This window comes from Gopherus flavomarginatus, chromosome 5, assembly GCF_025201925.1.
Source record: "Gopherus flavomarginatus isolate rGopFla2 chromosome 5, rGopFla2.mat.asm, whole genome shotgun sequence".
Taxonomy (NCBI): Eukaryota; Metazoa; Chordata; order Testudines; family Testudinidae; genus Gopherus; species Gopherus flavomarginatus.
This window is the reverse complement of record NC_066621.1, coordinates 2458308-2478886: the sequence shown is the minus strand read 5'-3', so window position 1 is coordinate 2478886 and position 20579 is coordinate 2458308. Positions and strand designations below refer to the sequence as shown.

General features: G+C 61.9%; 1 protein-coding gene across 1 annotated transcript; it reads right to left on the bottom strand.

Annotated features, from left to right (window-relative positions):
- Window positions 1-749: 749 nt before the first annotated feature.
- On the bottom strand, window positions 750-18360 carry HSD3B7 (hydroxy-delta-5-steroid dehydrogenase, 3 beta- and steroid delta-isomerase 7). The gene is made up of 7 exons (XM_050956919.1): window positions 18245-18360; window positions 13913-14069; window positions 7230-7385; window positions 6446-6554; window positions 4458-4557; window positions 3422-3584; window positions 750-2225 (listed from the first exon to the last, which is right to left on the bottom strand). The coding sequence occupies exons 1-7, from the start codon at window positions 18314-18316 to the stop codon at window positions 1801-1803; spliced, it is 1182 nt and encodes a 393-aa protein (XP_050812876.1). The 5' UTR covers window positions 18317-18360; the 3' UTR covers window positions 750-1800.
- Between the last annotated feature and the right edge of the window lie 2219 nt (window positions 18361-20579).

Here is a 20579-nt window from a genome sequence, read left to right as displayed (position 1 = left end):
GTCGGGAGGGAGGGGCACCGGCAGAGCTGGGCTAGCAGGGCGGAGTGGAGGCTGGAAGAGATTTGGACCAAAGTCAAAGCTGTGTAAACAAACTTGGTGACCTTTGGCCATGCCCAGCTGTGCCAGGCGGGTTTCACGGTGCAGCGGGCCAGGGCAGAGCAGGCGTGGAAGTGAGGGCTGGCAGCCAGAGTGCAGCGCTGCGGTTGGAGATAATCACAGCCAGGCTTGTTTGGCTGCCACATGGGAGACTCATAGACTCTAGGACTGGAAGGGACCTCGAGAGGTCATCGCGTCCAGTCCCCTGCCCTCATGGCAGGACCAAATACTGTCTAGACCATCCCTGATAGACATTTATCTAACCTACTCTTAAATATCTCCAGAGATGGAGATTCCACAACTTCCCTAGGCAATTTATTCCAGTGTTTAACTACCCTGACAGTTAGGAACTTTTTCCTAATGTCCAACCTAAATCTCCCTTGCTGCAGTTTAAGCCCATTGCTTCTTGTTCTGGAGGTGGAGGGATGGGCCGGGGCCCAGTCACTGCACCACAGCCAGGGCCAGAGTCTGGCTCTCAAGCGGGAAAGTCCCTGCCCCCTTCCCCACCCCCTGCGCCAGCCAGTCCCCTGCCCTGGGGCCAGATGGGTGCCAGCGCCCCCTAGAGGGGACAGGCCCCTGCCCCATTCCCCACCCCGTGAGACAGCCAGTCCTCTTCCAACCCTACAAAAAATGATTTTATCTATTTTCCAGTGATCCTTTAAGAGTTTAATTAATACATAAGTTACTAGACTTTGCTTGGGGCGTCTGTGTGGAACGTGCTGTGGACGTTCAGCCTCTTCTTATAATTAGTCATAATAAAATTATAATAATTAATAACTATTGAGGAAATTAATGCTTAGATCAGAGGTATTGGTGCGCTGAAGGAAAGTCTGGAGCTGGATTTTGATGGGGAATGGACTCCAATCCAACAGGTCTAATGGGCAGGTTGGCTTCCATGGAGAATGGAGTCCAGGCTGGTGGATAATACATAGGCTGGAAAGAAATCCCGGAGTGGGATCTCAATGGAGAATGGAGTCCAGGAGCCATCTGAGTAGGATCCGGGTCCAGCTGTCTGACCAGCCTCTGCGATGACATGGGGCTGGGGGGCTGCAGGTCCAGATCCCGTTACGGTACAGTTGGTTCCTCCCCAGAAGTGCTCTGGGGATCTGGACCAAAGCACCAGGATGGTAACACAATCCAGATCCGGATCCATTTGCGATCAGCGTGGGATGGTCTGCAGCAGTGCACTGGGGTGGGAGGGGGCAAAAGCTGGACTCTGGGAGGGGAACATGGATCTGGATCCCAAGGTAACCACGTCCGCTGTGTGCCGGGATGAGACAAGACCTGGGCTGGCAAATCCCTCTGCACTGAGGGGCACAGGCTGGAAGCAAAACCCGGATCTGGAATCTATCTCCATGGAGCCAGATTCACTGGAAGGCTGGAGGTCGGATCAGAGCAAAACCCGGATCCGGAGTCCCACATCCCCCGCCCTGATACCCATGGGCTGAATCAAAATCCAGATCTGGATTCACACATCCCCTGCTCTGACACACATGGGATGGAAGCAAAATCTGAATCCAGATTCCCTTCCCCCCTTCCGTGACACCCATGGAAGTAAAACCCGGATCCAGATTCCCCCCCACCCCCCCGCACTGGTGGGTTGGAACAACACCTGGATCTGGATCCCTCTCTCCGGAGCCGGATTCATTGCGAAGAAACACGCAGGCTGGAACCAAGGCCCAGCTGCTCAGTCCCCCACCTGCCCTACTTCCCTGCCTCTCTCTGGGCGTCGACCTCCTGGAGCCAGGCCACCGTGCGGGCTCGGCTCTCCTCCCAGCTGTAGAGGGGCTGGTAGCCGAAGTGGCGCTGGGCCTTGTCCGTCTGCACCGTGAAGGTGGTGCTGGCCACGGCCAGGGTGTATGGGTTGAGCAGAGGGGCATAGGAAAAGAAGGGCCGGAGAAGCCGCCGGAGGAGGTCATTGGCCAGGGCCAGGCAGCGCAGGAGCCAGTGGGGCACGACGGGCTGGGAGCCCAGGAGGCGGAAGCCGCAGGAGGCCAGGATCTCCATGTTAAAGTCCTCGTAGCTCTTGTAGGGGGAGGCATCGTAGCAGAAGTAGACCTGGCCCCCGATAGCCGCCGGGGCCTCCTGCATCTGCCGTGCCACCAGCACGTGCATCCAGGCCACGTTGCCTGTAGGGGGGAGGGATAGCTCAATGGTTTGAGCATTGGCCTGCTAAACCCAGGGTTGTGAGTTCAGTCCTTGAGGGGGCCACTTAGGGATCTGAGGCAAAAATCAGTACTTGGTCCTGCTAGTGAAGGCAGGGGGCTGGACTCAATGACCTTCTGAGGTCCCTTCCAGTTCTAGGAAATGGGTATATCTCCAATTATTATTTTATTATTATAGGGGAGACAAAGGGAGGCCATCAAACACCCAGCCCTGATCTGCCCCAGGAGGGGGCAGCACTGCGCTCACCTCTGCCCCCAGCCCACGGATAAATCTCCCCTCTTTGGCTGGGAATTCAATCCTGCATGTGAGCTGCAGCCACTAGATGGCGACATCGCTCAGACACACACACCACCCCAAGCCCCTCCAGCAGGGGGCAGTGCTACACACACACAATCCCACCTCCAGACCAAGCCCCATTTTCACACACACCCCTCACCCCCCACCAAGGAGTATTAGCAGACTTGAAGGGGGGGATCTGGGCTAGCGGGGGGCTGTGGGTCAGGAGTGAGGGGCACCGGCAGGGCTGGGCGAGGGGGGCAGGGCTGAGCTAGCAGGGGCTGCAGGCCGGGAGTGAGGGGCACCGGCAGGGCTGGGGGGGGCAGGGCTGGTCTGGCAGGGGCTGTGGGTCAGGAGTGAGGGGCACCGGCAGGGCTGGGCGAGGGGGGCAGGGCTGAGCTAGCAGGGGCTGCGGGTCGGGAGTGAGGGGCGCCGTCGTCAGGGCTGGGCTAGCAGGGGCTGCGGGTTGGGAGTGAGGGGCACTGGCAGAGCTGGGGGTGGGGCAGAGCTGGGCTAGCAGGGACTGCGGGTCAGGAGTGAGGGCACCGGCAGGGCTGGGCTGCGGGGGGGCAGGGCTGGGCTAGCAGGGGCTGCGGGTTGGGAGTGAGGGGCACTGGCAGGGCTCGGCTGTGAGGGGGCAGGGCTGGGCTAGCAGGGGCTGCGGGTCGGGAGTGAGGGGCGCCGTCGTCAGGGCTGGGCTAGCAGGGGCTGCGGGTCGGGAGTGAGGAGCACTGGCAGGGTTGGGCTGCGGGGGGGCAGGGCTGGGCTAGCAGGGGCTGTGGGTTGGGAGTGAGGGGCACTGGCAGGGTTGGGCTGCGGGGGGGCAGGGCTGGGCTAGCAGGGGCTGCGGGTTGGGAGTGAGAGGCGCCGCGCTGTCACTCACCCACGTAGACCCGGCCGTGCTCGGTGCTGACGGGAATGGCCCGGAGCAGCCTCCGTCCCGTCTGCAGCCCCTTCTCATAGAATTCCTTCATTAGCGGGTGTTTCTCCCCATAGATCCCCGTGGGGCGCAGGGCACAGGTCACCAGCCACCGACCGCCCCCTAGCTGTGGGCAGACATGGAGGGTGAGCACCCAGATGCCTGGGTCCCAGTTCCTAACCCGGGCGCCTGGGTCCTCTCTCATAGACTCTAAGGTCAGAAGGGACCATTAGCGTCATCTAGTCTGACCTCCTGCACAATGCAGGCCACAGAATCTAACCCACCCACTCCTGCAACAAACCCCTAACCTATGTCTGACTTACTGAAGTCCTCAAATCGTAGTCTGAAGACCTCAAGCTGCAGAGAATCCACTAGCAAGTGACCCGTGCCCCATGCTGCAGAGGAAGGCGAAAAACCTCCAGGGCCTCTGCCAATCTGGCCTGGAGGAAAATTCCTTCCTGACCTCAAATATGGTGATCAGCTAAACCCTGAGCATGTGGGTAAGACTCACCAGCCAGACACTCAAGAAAGAATTCTCTGTAGTAACTCAGATCTCATCCCATCCAACATCCCATCACCAACCACTGGGCATACTTACCTGCTGATAACCAAAGATCAGTTGCCAAATTAATTGTCAAAATTAGGCCATCCCATCATACCATCCCCTCCATAAACTTATGAAGCTTAGTCTTAAAGCCAGATATGTCTTTTGCCCCCACTACTCCCCTTGGAAGGCTCCTCACTCCCCAGAGGCTGGGTGGTCTGCGTGATGCCGTCCCGGATGCCTCGGTCTCATTGCCGATCGCAATCTCTCTTCCCCTCCCTCGCCCCGATGGCTGCAGAGTCCTTATTAGGCTCGTCCCGGATGCCTGGGTTCCATTTCTTTTCCCAGACACCTGAGTCCCATTTCCTCCCTCCCGTGGGGTTGTGGGGCAGGGGATGCAGAGCTCCGCCGGGGTGCTCTCCCCCATCCCAGGGGCTGTGCCAGGGGGCTACTTACAGGAGTCCCATTGGCCTCGATGACCATGCGCTCGGCCTGCGCCTTGCTCAGGGGGTACGGCTGCTCGTGCTGGGCATCGTAGGCTGAGTCCTCATTCCCCCTGCAACGGGCAAGACAGAAGCTCAGGGGCAGTGCCACTTCCTTCCTGCCTTTCCCCTTTCCAGGATCCCACTGCCCCCACCACCCCTCTGCCTGAGCTCTGGTAGTCCCTGCCCCCCTCCCCTTAAACCCTTCTGCAATCCCACCGCCCCCACCACCCCTCTGCTCTGAGCTCTGGCAGTCCCTGCCCCCCTCCCTTAAACCCTTCTGCAATCCCACCGCCCCCACCACCTCTCTGCTCTGAGCTCTGGCAGTCCTTGCCCCCCATCCCTTAAACCCTTCTGCAATCTCACCGCCCCCACCACCCCTCTGCTCTGAGCTCTGGCAGTCCCTGCCCCCCTCCCCTTAAACCCTTCTGTGATCCCACCACCCCTCTGCTCTGGGCTCTGGCCACCTCCCCAGCCTCTCCCCCTCCGGTATTACACCTCCCGAAACCCCTCAGCTAGCTCCAAGCAATGGAGGGATATTGGAACAATCCCCAGACAGCGCTAGATGGAACCTGCTGTCCCCAGCCACCCACATCCGGAGGGGCCACACTGGGGGTGTGTGCAAGCAACAAAACCAGAAGCACAGTTGTTTGGCACCTGAAAAGCGTCAGGGTATGAAAACAGGACCCAAGCATCCGGGACGGCAGACAGACGTAGCCTGGCCAGCGGGGGGAGGGGAGGACCCAGGCGTCCGGGACAGCAGTGAAGGGCGTCACAGCTCAACGTGCCCGCTGCCTGCAGTGTGTTTGTTTCGTGTGGTGGTTGCCATGGGGCTGGGGTGGGAACCCTGAGGGAAGCCCTGGGTGGGGCTGGAAACAGCTGAAGCTGGATGGGAGCCAGAGACCGCAGCAGGGAGGGGTGGGGAGTCATGGAATCCTAGACTCACAGGACTGGAAGGGACCTCGAGAGGTCGTCTAGCCCAGGCCCCCACACTCATGGCAGGACTAAGGGTTTGCTAGACCAGGGGGTCCCAAACTGGGGCTGGGGAACCTTTCGGGGTTCTCAGAAACTATTCGGTAACAGCAGACAGAGCCGTCCCTGGGGACCCCAGGCACAGGAGGTGGCAGCCCGGGCCCTGTGACCACGACATCCTGGCAGAACAAGTTTAAGCTTCGCTATATCGTGCGTAGTTTGCTTGGCCTGCTCAGGACCCGAATGCTTGTGGGAGGAACCTTTCATTGAGCTGGCTTCTTAAATACCTTCCTGCTGGTTCCCGTCTGATACTCCCTGATAAAACACGCAGGAGGCTTAATCGAAGTGATACGAGCTACAGGAGTGAATCTGGGAAGAGTGTTACCGTTTTCATAATGTAAAAACATTAATAATGGAATCAGAAATGATGTGGAATAAGGAACAAGTCCAGTTCCTTCAATCTTCCCTCACAGCTCATGGTTTCTAGACCTTGAACCATTTTTGTTGCTCTTCTCTGGACTTTCTCCAATTTGTCCACATCTTTCCTGAAATGTGGTGCCCAGAACCGGACTCAATAGTCCAGCTGATTCTGTAGCAGCGCGGAGCAGAGCGGAAGAATCACTTCTTGTGTCTTGCTTACAACACTCCTGCTAATACAGCCCAGAAGGATGTTTGCTTTTTTGTAACAATGTTACACTCTTGACTCATATTTAGCTTGTGGTCCACTATGACCTCTAGATCCCTTTCCGCAGTTCTCCTTCTTAGGCAGTCATTTCCCATTATGTGTGTGCAGCTGATTGTTCCTTCCTATAGATGAGGGCCTTTAACTCCTAGGACACCTGGGTTGTGTCCCTGGCTCTAAGAGGGGAGTGGGGTCTAGTGGTTAGAGCAGGGAGGGGCTGGGAGCCAGGACTCCTGGGTTCTCTCCCTGGCTGTGGGAGGGCAGTGGGGTCTAGTGGTTAGAGCAGGGGAAGCCAGGGGCCTAGGTACCTGTAGAAGGGATCCCCCTTGATGTTGGGGCCCACAACCTCCATGCTGCTGGTGTAGATCAGATACTGGGTCCCATGTTCGATGCAGGCGTCAATCACGTTCTTGGTCCCTGGAGATGAGGGGAGAGGAAAACACGGGGTTAATCAGGTATCCGAGCACCCCCAGCTCTGCCTGGCATGAGAGCCTTCTCCTCCGCAGCCCAACCCCTGCCCCAGGTCCTGGAGCAGCCAGGGCAGGCAGGGGGAGCCAGGACTCCACAGTTCTACCCCAGCCCTGTACCTCAGTTTCCCTTCTGCACCTAAATCCTCTAGGTCTGGAATCATTCGCTGTTACTCAGAAGAGGTGCATCAGGCTCATGTGGGAGCCAGGACGTGGCTAGTGGGGCCCCCCCCCCGGATTCACTCACCCACCCGGTAGCGTGACTTGTGTTTGGTAAACAGCTGGCAGAGGCGGCACCTGCTGCCGCTTCCCTCTTCAGTCCCTTGGCTGCGTGGGAGGGATTTTCCGAAGCTCAGGGCTTTTCCAGCGGAAACCTGGAAGCAGCACAGACAGCCCAAGCCAAGAGCAGCGGAGATGGCTCGGAGGAGCAGGAAAGGAGACGTTCAGGATTGCAGTCCTAGAGGGGGTGTTGGCTGCTGGGGGGAGGGTGTTCCCGGCTACTCCAGAGCCAGCAGGGGGCGCTATCGGGAGCGAGGCAGGAATGCTGGCTGACTGGGGCGAGCACTCTGCAGCAAAACGCCCCCCTAGCGACGTGCTCTGCCCCAGCCCCAGCCGCTTCCCGTACCGTGAACGTTCACCTCCGTGATCTTCTCGGGCGGGACCCTGCCCCACACATCCACCAAGCTGGCTGCGTGGATCACTACATCTGCTCCCTTCACGGCAGCCCCAACGTCCGTGGGGCTACTGATGTCCCCCAAGATCAGGGTCACCTTCACCTTGTCTGAAACAGAGATACAGAGCCCCGGTGAGAGGGCTTGAAGTGGGGTGGGGGGTTGGATCCAGGACTCCTGGGTTCTATCCTGCCCCTGGGAGGGGAGTGGGGTCTGGTGGGTTGGAGCTGGGAGCCAGGACTCCTGGGTTCTCTCCCCAGCTCTAGGAGAGGAGTGGGGGCTCGTGGTTAGAGCAGGGGGGCTGGGAGCCAGGACTCCTGGGTTCTCTCCCCAGCTCTGGGAGAGGAGTGGGGGCTAGTGGTTAGAGCAGGGGGGCTGGGAGCCAGGACTCCTCGGTTCTCTCCCCAGCTCTGGGAGCAGAGTGGGGTCACTTCTTTTACTGGTATCTTGACTGTCACCGATCCTCTTTCCTGTCAGCTGGGCCGGTGGCACCCGGCTCCCATCCAGTGTCAGGCCCGCCCCGCATTCCTGTCCGGCCCTGACCTGACCCATGCGTCTCTCTCCCTCCCGGCCTTCATGGGAAGGAGCTGTTCCTCCAGAACACATTTTCCGATAGAAACCACCAGATGGAAACAGACAGTGGCACATCCTCCAGCAGAGAGAGGATCACACAAACACGGGAGTTTTGGGAAATGGGGAACAGGCATTTTACCTATAGGGGGCACTGGCTCCGATCCAGCCCCAGAGCAGGGGACTGGCTGGCTCAGGGGGGCGGGGAATGGGGCAGGAGCCTGTCCCCTCTAGGGGGCGCTGGCTCCCATCCGGCCCCAGGGCAGGGGACTGGCTGGCTCAGGGGGGCGGGGAATGGGGCAGGGGCCTGTCCCCTCTAGGGGGCAATGGCTCTGATCCAGCCCCAGGATGGGGACCAGCTGGCTCAGGGGGGCAGGAAATGGGGGAGGGGCCTGTCCCCTCTAAGGGGCGCTGGCTCCCATCTGGCCCCAGGGCAGGGACTGGCTGGCTTAGGGGGGCGAGGAATGGGGCAGGGGCCTGTCCCCTCCAGGGGGCGCTGGCTCTGATCCAGCCCCAGGGCAGGGACTGGCTGGCTTAGGGGGGTGGGGGTGGATCCAAGGCTCAGATGAAAGGTGATTTCTCAACAATATTTTCGCAGAAAAATTTGATTCCCTGTTTCACTGGCTCCAGTCAGGAATCCAATGGAAACTCTCCAGGCATCTTGAACCGAAGCCGTGATTAATTCATCCCATGGAGCAACACACGTCTGAAAGCCAGTTTCTTCCACTGGAAGTTTCCTAATAAACAGCCCTGCCGGTGCCCCTCACTCCCTACCCGCAGCCCCCTGCTAGCCCAGCCCTGCCCCCCCACACCCAGCCGGTGCCCTTCACTCCCGACCCGCAGCCCCCTGCCCCCCCAGCCCTGCCGGTGCCCCTCACTCCCGACCCGCAGCCCCCTGCCCCCCCTAGCTCTGCCAGTGCCCCTCGCTCCCGACCCGCAGCCCCCTGCCCCCCCAGCCCTGCCGGTGCCCCTCGCTCCCGACCCGCAGCCCCCTGCCCCCCCAGCCCTGCCCGTGCCCCTCGCTCCCGACCCGCAGCCCCCTGCCCCCCCAGCCCTGCCCATGCCCCTCGCTCCCAACCCGCAGCCCCCTGCCCCCCCAGCCCTGCCGGTGCCCCTCACTCCTGACCTGCAGCCCCTGCCAGCCCAGCCCTGCCCCCCCCAGCCCTGCCGGTGCCCCTCACTCCCAACCCGCAGCCCCTGCTAGCCCAGCCCTGCCCCCCGCACCCTGCCGGTGCCCCTCACTCCCGACCCGCAGCCCCTGCCAGCCCAGCCCTGCCCCCCCCAGCCCTGCTGGTGCCCCTCACTCCCGACCCGCAGCCCCTGCTAGCCCAGCGCTGCCCCCCTCACCCTGCCGGTACCCCTCACTCCCGACCCGCAGCCCCCTGCCCCCCCAGCCCTGCCCCCCTCACCCTGTCGGTGCCCCTCACTCCCGACCCGCAGCCCCTGCTAGCCCAGCCCTGCCCCCCTCACCCTGCCGGTACCCCTCACTCCCGACCCACAGCCCCCTGCCCCCCCAGCCCTGCCGGTGCCCCTCACTCCCGACCCACAGCCCCTGCTAGCCCAGCCCTGCCCCCCGCACCCTGCCGGTGCCCCTCACTCCCGACCCGCAGCCCCTGCCAGCCCAGCCCTGGACTCCTGCCCAGCTCTGCCAGTGCCCCTCACTCCCGACTCACAGCCCCTGCTAGCCCAGCCCTGGTCTGCACCCCTGTTTCTGCTGGTGCCCCCCTACCAGCTCTATCTCTTTGGACAGGGGATGGCGGGAGCAGGATTCCAGTTACAGGCCACGGCTGGGTTATGCTGGGCTGTTGCCAAGGTGAACAAATCCAGGGCCTGGCCCAGGACATAAATCTCAGGGCCCAGGCAGCCGGGGCCCCCCTAGCTGAGGATCTAATAAATTCTGCTCCTCTTCCAGCTCCCTGACAGCGTCTGGAGCCGTTCCTGGGGAGCAGCTCTCAGATGGGTCAGGCACGAGGCAAGAGCTGACCACACAGCGTGGGTGCTGCTGGAAACCAAACAGACTCTCAGTCCACGTGCTCTAACCACAGGCTCCCACTCCCCTCCCAGAGCTGGGAGAGAACCCAGGAGTCCTGGCTTCCAGCCCCTCCTTGCTCTAACCACTAGCCCCCACTCCCCTCCCAGAGCTGTGAGAGAACCCAGGAGTCCTGGCTCCCAGCTCCCCCCCACACACACACACACTCTAACCCACTAGACCCCACTCCCCTCCCAGAACCGGAGAGAGAACCCAGGAGTCCTGGCTCCCAGCCCCGCCCCCTACTCTAACCCACTAGACCCCACTCCCCTCCCAGAACCGGAGAGAGAATCCAGGAGTCCTGGCTCCCAGACCTTCCCTGCCCTAACGACTAGACCCCACTCCCCTCCCAGAGCTGGGAGAGAACCCAGGAGTCCTGGGGACTAGTGATGAGCACTCTGGGGCTGGGAGTCAGGACTCCTGGGTTCACACCAGCACTGATGAGAAACTGACACACACCCTCCCCCGGCAACACGCACACTCAGTACGTGACTTAGCGCACACAAAACATAGACACAAACGCCCATTGTCCTGGTTTGACCCACAGAGGCAGCAGCTAGAGATACGGCTCTGATCCCTCCTGCAGGGGCTGTGCCCCCCCCCGCTCCTCCCCCACACACACACATTGAGATCACCGTCTGCATGCCGACCCTCAGACAGGAGCCGGGGCTGGGATGACAAAACATGTTACTTCCTTCGGCGTCTGTGTGTCCACACGCACTTCCCCCTGCTGGAGGGATTCTGGGCCATGTGGGTGGGACACAAAGGGGAAATGGTCTATAATATCTGTATGACTCCCCCCACACACGTGTGCCTCAGTTTCCCTCTGTACTTTGCATAGCTGCCTGGGACAGGGGGACAAAAGGGTTAACCTTGCTCCTGGAACAGCACAGGAGAGCGGGTGGGAAGGGGTAGGACGCCTGGCTGTCTCGGAGGCACTACAGGACGGGTTGAAACCGACCCAAATCAACAAGGGTCTGGAGAGACAACTTCGGCGCCAAGGATTCTCAACAGCGGGAAGCACAGGCCGGGTGTGTGGGGGTGCAGGACCCTGTGGCTTCCACAGGACCCAGCCTGGGCGTACTCGCTGTGGGAAGTGCACGGAGGGGCACAGGATGCTGAATGCTCCAAGGTCAGACCCAAGAGGCGAAGCCGTGTGAGCTTCTTGCCCTGGAGACAGTCTGCTCCAAGGGAGAGGAGGCTCCCCAAAGTCCTGACTGGCCTTGTGGGGAGCAGTTCCAGAGCATTGCCCGGGGACTCCGTGGCACAACGTTTCTAGGAAAACAAAGCACAGGTGCCAGATGAAATCAGGTTTGCCTGGGACGGAGGCGATCACTCATCCGCCACCCAGCCAGGGAGGGCCCAGAGAGCAAATTCTGGGGGGAAAGTTATCACCCGACCAGACCCCTTGGGGGCAGGGAGCCGGTGACAGACAGGATCCCACCGCAGGCACTATCTCCTGTTGGACTCCCCTGGGCTCAGCGGTCAATGGAGAGACCTCCATGGGGTGGAGAGATTCTGGGATGAAGGGAAACCTGGTATGATAATGGCACAGAGATACACTTAGAGTGTTTGCAGACGATACCAAGCGGGGAGAGGTTGCAAGTTCTTTGGAGGATAAGATGAAAATTCAAAATGATCTGCACATACTGGAGAAATGGTCTGAAGTCAATAGGATGAAATTCAATAAGGAGAAATGCAAAGTGCTCCACTTAGGCAGGAACAATCAGTTGCACACACACACAATGAGAAATGACTGCCTAGGAAGGAGAACTGCAGAAAGGGATCTGGGGGTCAGAGTGGACCACAAGCTAAATATGAGTCAACAGTGTGATGCTGTTGCAAAAAAAGCACATGTAATTCTGGGCTGTATTAGCAGGAGTGTTGTAAGCAAGACACAAGAAGTGATTCTTCCGCTCTACTCAGGGACGGCTCCAGGCACCAACACCCCAAGCGCGTGCTGGGGCGGCAAGCCGCGGGGGGCGCTCTGCGAGTCGCCGCGAGGGTGGCAGGCAGGCTGCCTTCGGCAGCATGCCTCCAGAGGGTCCGCTGGCTCCACGGCTTCAGCGGACCTCCCGCAGGCAGCCCGCCTGCCGTGCTTGGGGCAGCAAAATGCCTAGAGCCGCCCCAGACTCTACTCCGTGCTGATTAGGCCTCAACTGGAGTATTGTGTCCAGTTCTGGGTGCCACATTTCAGGAAGGAGGTGGACAAATTGGAGAAAGTCCAGAGAAGACCAACAAAAGTTATTCAAGGTTTAGAAACCATGAGCTGTGAGGGAAGATTGAAAGAACTGGGTTTGTTTAGTCTGTGGAAGAGAAGACAGAGGGGACACATAACTAGACGACCTGTCGAGGTCCCTCCCAGTCGTGTGATTCTATGTTCCAACCCCCTCAAACACTACAGGGCCGTGGGACCTGGGAAAAGGGTCCACGTGCGGCTATTTGCCCCACCGATGGCTCAGGTCCCTGGGCAGACACAGGCCAGCTCGGGTGGGGCGGTGGGTAGTGGGGGTTCCCCAGCTTGGATGCCCTCCTCGGGTAGGGTAGCATCACTTGGAGGCACGAGTCAGGCCCCGCAGCCGCGGGCTCAAACCACGGCTGGGAGCAAAGGCGTCGCGGAAAGTGGAAACAGCTGAACTAGCAGGGAACGGTCGCTTCCTCCCCCGGCTTCGCCTCTCACTCAGAGCAAAGGCCCCAGAGCCTCAGGACGCCCGTCAGCGAGGCCGGCACGTGAGCAGGACCGAGCCCTTCCAGCTCCGCACAGGGGGCGTGAGTCACCCGGGCATGTCTGCAGCTCACAGCTGTGAGCTGGGAAGCGAGCTCCCGCCTGCCTGCCCTCGCCGGGACGGCCAAGCCCAGTGGGATCCGAGCCCCCGGCGGGGCGTGGAGGGAGACGCAGGTAGCAGGATAAGCCCCAGGGAAGGGGAAAGCAGCCGAGAGGCAGCGGCTGGTCACAGAGACACCTGCTCAGAGGTGACACGGCCCTGCTGGGTTCCCTTAACCAATCCCAGCCCCCTGGGGGTGGGGGTGGAGAGGACTCTGCCCTGGGGGTGAGGGCAATGGGGTCCTTGCACGCACACAGCCCCAGAGGGGACCTACCAATGTCAGGGAGCACCCTGCACCCCCGGCCAGCAGAGCCCCAGGGACACTGCCCCTGCTCCCAAATATTCCCTCCCTCCCTCCCTCGCCCACAGCTTACGGGGACGGGCACCCCCTGCCAGCTGAGCCATGGGGGGAAGGTGAGGCCCCTGCCCCCCTCGCCGATGAAGGGAGCGGGTCATGGCAGGACCCAGCCCTCTTTCACACCCAAAGGTTTCAAGGTGGCAGATGGGTGCTGAGGGGTGGGAGGGCATGAAAGCTTCCCCCCCTCCCCCCCGCACCGCCCCATCGCCGCACATCCGGTTAGCGTCATCTAAGGGAGCAGGCCTATGGGGGGGACGGGAAGCTGCTCCGCGTGTTGGCCTCTGGGCTTGATGGATAAGAAACCGAGCTGGGAGGATCTGGAGGTGGCCAGCAGATAATGCGGATGGGTCTGAACTCCCCCAGGACACGGGTTAATATGCCCCTGCTTGGATCGGCCTCCAAGGGGTAGAGGAGGGATGAAGGGGGATTTCCTGTAATATTTTCCGGAAGCCCACATCTGCCTCAGTTTCCCTCTGTACTTTTCACGGCTGTCCTGGGGGGCAGGGGGAGGGGGAAAAGGTTAACCCTGCTCCCAGAATAGCCAGGGCTGTTAAGGGACTGGTGGAGATTGACGTAGATCAACAACGGAGGAGTCTGGAGAGACAACGCCGGCTGCAAGCCTGGTTCACTCGCCATGCAGAGCTCAAGAGGCAAAGTGGGGTGGGGGGGGGTTGGAGCCCCCCAGCTCAGTCTAGGAGGTGGGGAGGGAAGGAAGGGGTCCCTTGGGGGTCTGGCCTGCTGGCGTGTTTCCTCCAAGGGACCGTTTCCATGGTGGGGTATGGCCCTGTGACCGTCTGGGGGCATGCAGCCCTGCCCCCTCTGGAGGGAATGGGGGGGGCACGCCCCATGCCTCACCTGTCCCCAGCTGCCCCAGGGCCGGATCCAGCTGCAGATCGAAGACGCGCACCTCGGCCACGTTGGGCGACCGCTCCACCAGCATCCGCACCAGATGGGAGCCCAGGAACCCGCAGCCGCCCGTCACCAGATAGACCTGGCCCCACTCCATCAGGCCCTGCGGGTGGAGAAGGGAGACAGGCCAGGGGTTAGGCCAGTGGTGTTGGCGCCATGGGGGGGTTCAGGCCGGGCATGTGTGTGCAAGGGGGGTGGGATTTCACATACCAATCCTTTCTCTCTGCCCTGGACACCTGCTTCCTGTCCCCCTCGCTCCCTGGGAGATGCGGGGCTCCCTCAAGATGAACCCCCAACACTGTGGTCCCAGACTCCTAGGTCTCAGCCCTGCCACCTTCCCGAGCCCTCCCGCCCCCAAACAGCATGGGCCAGATGTCCCCCCCCAGGCCCAGACTTAATGACCCCTCTGTGGCAGGTGCCGACTCCCAGGGCTATAATTTACGGCTTTGCTACCCGGATGCCTGGGTTCCCCCCTCCGCGTTGTGGGTTGTGGGAACCCTGAGCAGACTGGAGAGCAATTTCCTCTCTGACCTAGGGAAAGACAAAGGAAGCCTGTGTGTTTATGAGCCCGTATCAGTGGCCAGGAAGCAAAGCCGCCCTTGAATTTGCAACTGGCCAAACCATTCTCCGCATCACAAAGAACAACAAGCAAGGACAAGCAGCTGTGGGGCAGGGCACCTAGAGGACACAGCTGCACAGCGCTGCTGTAGGGGACGCTGAGATGCAGCAACTTCTGGGGCGGGGCAGCTGGGGAACAGCCGCATATAATGCCAAACGGGGATGGCTCACCTGGCACAAAGATGCAGCCACCTTGGGGCAGGAGGCAACTGTAAGGACTCGGGGGCTCGGTAGGGGGCGCTTTCCCCTGGCCGTGAGGGCTGGCCCCAGTGCGGCACTAGGGGGCGCTGTGCTGCAGGGAATGGGAAGGGGGATCAGCAGGGGTCGCTCTCCCCTGGCAGTCAGGGCTGACCCAATGCCCCAGTGTGGTGCTAGGCGGTGCTGTGCTCCAGGGAGCCAGGTGAAGGCTCAGCAGGGGGCGCTTTCCCCTGGCACCAGGGCTAGCCCCAGTGCGGCACTAGGGGGCGCTGTGCTGCAGGTACAGGGCTCAGTAGGGGGCGCTCTCCCCTGGCAGCCAGGGCCGGGCTGGCCCCGCTGTGGTGTCTCTCAGCCGCATGTGTTATTGTTGAGTTTTTCTATGGCATTAGCATCTTAACACTACAACATGGTGGGGCCCTGTGGTGCCGGGCGCTGCCCAGACCCACAGCGGATCCGGTCCCTGCCCCAAAGGGCTCACAGTCTAACCGGAGAAAGGCAGGAACAGTCTCCCCTTTCCCAGCTGGGGAAACTGAGGCTCAGAGAGACCCAGGACTTGTGCCAGGGGCCACAGGGAGTCTATGGCAGAGCCAGGGAGAGAACCCAGGAGTCCGGATCACCCAGCCCAGCACCCTAAGCACAGCTCAGATCCGGTCTTGATTTCCCAGCAAGAGGAAGGCCAGTAAATGAGGGAAACCTGCTTAGGAGAGGGAAATGACAGGGATCCTTTCGTGCTTCCCTGACGCAGGAGTAATTGTCCACCCCCGACTCCCCAGGGAGCCCAGCCAGCCAGGGTCTGCGCTCAGGAAGTGACTGGATGCTGTATGCAGCCAACCCCATTCCCCCTTTGCGGGCAGAACCCAGGAGTCCTGGCTCCCAGCCTCACCTCCAATCCACCTCACCTCCCAGAACAAAGAATAGAACCCAGGAGTCCTGGCTCCCAGCCTCACCTCCAATCCACCTCACCTCCCAGAACAAAGAATAGAACCCAGGAGTCCTGGCTCCCAGCTCATCTGTTCTAACCTACTAGACCCCCCCTGCCCGAGCTGGGATAGAACCCAGGAGTCCCGGCTCCTGCCCCCCGCTGCTCTAACTCAGTAACCCAGCATGGTGGGAAGGGAGAGCACACCCGCTCTGAGGGTTGGCAGCAAGGCACGCAGCCAGCTGAGCTGTTTGAATTTAAGGGCTGCCCCCCTGTCTGTATCATTGCCAAGAGGTGCCCATGGATCACCACACACTAACTCAGACTTCAGGTGGTTGGCAGGGAGAGATCGAACCCCTCTGGCACTTCAAAAGTCACTGCAGGGTAACCGGCACAGCTGGGGGGGCACAGGCAGAGCTGAGAGCGGACAGGGTGGATTCTGTCCCAGATCGGCCCATGGGCCCAGCCCAGTGGCCCGGTTTCTGGAGACAGAAGAGGTTAGATCCAGCTCGTTTCACGGGCCCAACCTGGCCGGACGTCCCCACAGTGCGCCTCACGCCAGGCCGTGCTGATGCCCCAGGTGTTGGCAGGTCTCCGGCCGCCTTCCAGCGGGGAGCGAGACGCTTCCCTACTCTGCTTCAGAAGCCTTCATTACCCAGGGCGGGGCAGCCGGATGCGAGGACACAGAGAACAGATGGAGCCGGTCTGGTGAGCCCTCTGGTCTTGGCAAAAACCACAGGTAAACAGCACCTGAGCTCAGCTCCCGGCAGCACAGCACCCCCTAGCGCCACCCTGACTGCCAGGGGAGAGCGCCCCCTGCTGATCCCTCTGCCATGGCCCCTAGCGTCACCCTGACCGCCAGGGGAGAGCGCCCCCTGCTGATCCCTCTGCCATGGCCCCTAGCGTCACCCTGACCGCCAGGGGAGAACGCCCCCTGCTGATCCCTCTGCCATGGCCCCTAGCGTCACCCTGACCACCAGGGGAGAGCGCCCCCTGCTGATCCCTCTGCCGTGGCCCCTAGCGCCACCCTGACCACCAGGGGAGAGCGCCCCCTGCTGATCCCTCTGCCGTGTCCCCTACGGCCGCCCTGACCGCCAGGGGAGAGCGCGCCCTGCTGATCCCTCTGCCGTGGCCCCTAGCGTCACCCTGACCGCCAGGGGAGAGCGCCCCCTGCTGATCCCTCTGCCCTGGCCCCTAGCGTCACCCTGACCACTAAGGCTCTCATCCTGGTTAGTTCCCAGCCCACAGTAGCCGTTTTCCCATGTGGGCCCCTCCTGGTTCCCCCCTCCCCCTTTCCAGAGGCGAGTGTCCAAGGTAAAGCGGAGATAAGGGGCTGGCATGGCCATGAGATTAGAACCAGCTCTGCCCTTGGCCCGTGGCCACCATGTAACACGGTCACGCCGGGAAAGAACCACAATCCTGGCTCCCAGCCCCCTGCTCTAACCCACCAGATCCCACTCCCCTCCCAGAGCCGGCAAGAGAACCCAGGAGTCCAGCTCCCAGTCCCTTCCCAGAGCTGGGATAGAACCCAGGAGTCCTGGCTCCCAGCCCCGACTACTCTAACCCACCAGACCCCACTCCCCCTCCCAGAATTGGGGGCAGAACCAGGAGTCCTGGCTCCTACCCTCCCCCATTCAGAACCCTGGGCCCATCTGGCGGCTCCCAGAAGGTGCCCACGCTGTGCTGCCTGACCCCGGCTGAGGGATGCCCTGCGGCATGGTGTGACCTGGTCCCATGTAAACAGGATCAGCCTGGCTAGCAGGTGCTATTACTTCAGAGCTCGTAAGCCCAGCCAGGCTGGCCTAGTTCTTAGAGCAGCCTCCAGCCAGGAGCGGCGTTAACCCCCGTCCCAGAACAGGGGCCAGACACCGGGCTAGATGGGCCCCTGGGTCTGGCCCGGGAGGGGAAGCACCTGTTCTCTCACTAGCGGGAAGGGCGCGACGGGGTTAACTGAGCAGAGATGGGAATGGAAAATTTCTCAGACGCTGAATTTGTTCCAGCTTCTACACATCAGAGCAACTGCCGTGTATCCCCCTCACCGCTGGAAATGGAACCCAGGAGTCCTGGATCCCTCCCCCTCCCCCCGCCAACTCCAAGCCACCAGACCCCACTCCCCTCCCAGAGCTGGGGACAGAACCCAGGAGTCCTGACTCCCAGACCCCACTGCTCTAACCCACCAGACTCCACTCCCCTCCCAGAGCTGGCGAGAGAACCCAGGAGTCCTGGTTCCCGACTCCCCTGCTCTAACCCACCAGACCCCACTCCCCTCCCAGAGCTGGGGAGAGAACCCAGGAGTCCTGGTTCCCAACTCCCCTGCTCTAACCCATCAGCCCCCACTCCCCTCCCAGAGCCAGGGAGAGAACCCAGGAGTCCGGCTCCCAGCCCCCCCGCTCCCGCTGGCTCTAACCCACTAGACCCATCCCCCAGAACCCAACAGGGAACCCAGGAGTCCGGGAAGCGCCCAGCCAGGTGCGCAGCTCCCAGTCGCGCGCTCTGTGCCGTGCGCAGGTGCCGCGCAGTGCCGCGGGGTGGGGGGGCGGTACCTGATCGGGCCTGGGCTCCCCGGACTCCGGGGTTCCCGGCTGGCCGCTGCTGCGCTCTTGCTCCTGTGACATCCTCCTGCTCTGCGCCCCTCCATGGTGCCGCCTGGGTATGTACCGACAGCGGTCGCCCCGCCCCCCGCCGGCGGGTCCTAGCGCCCGCCCCGCTGCGCCGGACGCCTGGGTTCTCTCCCCAGCCCTGGGGGCGGGTAGGTGTGGAGCAGGGGGCTGAGAGCTAGAACGCCTGGGTCCTCTCCCTAGCTGGGGCGGGGGGGGGAGGAGGGAGGGAGCCAGAACTCCTGGGTTCTCTCCTCAACCCTGGGAGGGGAAGGGGGTATGGAGGGGGAGGGAGCCAGGACTCCTGGGTTCTCCCCCCAGTTCCAGGAGGGGAGGGGGTACAGAGCGGGGGGGGGGGCTGGGAGCCAGGACTCCTGGGTTCTCCTCTAGCTCCAGGAGGGGAGTGGAGCCTAGTGGGTTAGACCAGGGGGAGGGGCTGGAAGCCAGGACTCCTGGGTTCTCTCCCTAGCTGTGGGAAGGAAGTGGGGTCTAATGGGTAGAGCAAGGCGGGGGCTGGAGGAGGGAGCCAGGGCTCCTGGGTTCTATTCCCCTTTCTCCCTGGATTCTGTAGGTGCTCGCGGGGCAGCCCCAGCATCTCCTACCTCGAAGCGATTTCAGTCCCGGAGCGGGGGGGTGGGCAGCAAGAACCTAGACCCTGCTCGTCACCCAGCCGGGCAGCCCCACCGAGCCGACACCCCCTAGTGGGGCAGGGCCTTGCCCCATCTTTCTATTCTCTGAGTCCATGTGGGGTGCACAGGCTGGGGGGAGCGTGGCCGGGAGGAACACCACGTGCAGGGGCAACTGGACCCGTTCAAGTTCCAGGCTGGGATCGCCAGTCTGCCGCCCCCCCCCCCCCCCACTACCTCTTTCAGCCCCGTGACTGACAGGTCCTTTTTCCGCTATGCAGAGCCACTTCCCTATCCTCCGCACCTCCCCGGATCTGGGGCGGCTGCGCCCCGCTCCTTCCCCCACCTGCACCGAGCGCCCCATTGCGGCCAATGGGCAGCAGCCCGGCTGCGGCACTTACTGGATTTAAAATAAAGGCGGGGGGTGAGTGGGGTTAAGTGTAGGGAGAGGAACAACAACCCAGGAGTCCTGGCTCCCAGCCCCGTGCCCCACACTCTAACCACTAGACCCCCTTCCCTCCCAGAGCTGGGGATAGAACCCAGGAGTCCTGGCTCCCAGCCCCGTCCCCCACACTCTAACCACTAGACCCCCTTCCCTCCCAGAGCTGGGGATAGAACCCAGGAGTCCTGGCTCCCAGCCCCGTCCCCCACACTCTAACCCACTAGACCCCCTTCCCTCCCAGAGCTGGGGATAGAACCCAGGAGTCCTGGCTCCCAGCCCCGTCCCCCACACTCTAACCACTAGACCCCACTCCCCTCCCAGAGCTGGGGATAGAACCCAGGAGTCCTGGCTCCCAGCCCCGTCCCCCACACTCTAACCCACTAGACCCCACTCCCTTCCCAGAGCTGGGGATAGAACCCAGGAGTCCTGGCTCCCAGCTCCCCCCACCCTAACCCACTAGACCCCCTCCCCTCCCAGAGCTGGGTATAGAACCCAGGAGTCCTGGCTCCCAGCTCCCCCCACCCTAACCCACTAGACCCCCTCCCCTCCCAGAGCTGGGTATAGAACCCAGGAGTCCTGGCTCCCAGCCCCGTCCCCCACACTCTAACCACTAGACCCCCTTCTCTCCCAGAGCTGGGGATAGAACCCAGGAGTCCTGGCTCCCAGCCCCGTGCCCCACACTCTAACCACTAGACCCCCTTCTCTCCCAGAGCTGGGGATAGAACCCAGGAGTCCTGGCTCCCAGCTCCCCCAGCTCTAACCCACTAGACCCCACTCCCTTCCCAAAGCTGGAGATAGAACCCAGGAGTCCTGGCTCCCAGCTCCCCCAGCTCTAACCCACTAGACCCCACTCCCTTCCCAAAGCTGGAGATAGAACCCAGGAGTCCTGGCTCCCAGCCCCCCCACTTTAACCCACTAGACCCCACTCCCTTCCCAAAGCTGGGGATAGAACCCAGGAGTCCTAGCTCCCAGCCCCCCCCCCCTTTAACCCACTAGATCCCACTCCCCTCCCAGAACTGGGGAGAGAACCCAGGCGTTCTGGCTCCCAGCCCCCCCTGCTCGGAGGCTATTCGTTGGGGGCAGCACCTGTTCCAGCAGGGATTCAGCCCCTCGCTGAACCCCAGCTCCAGCCACATGGGGGTCTCCAAGCCAGCACAGGGCAGAGCAGGGGGGATTCTTACCTTACGGGCCTGCGCTGCTCCCAGCAGGTGAC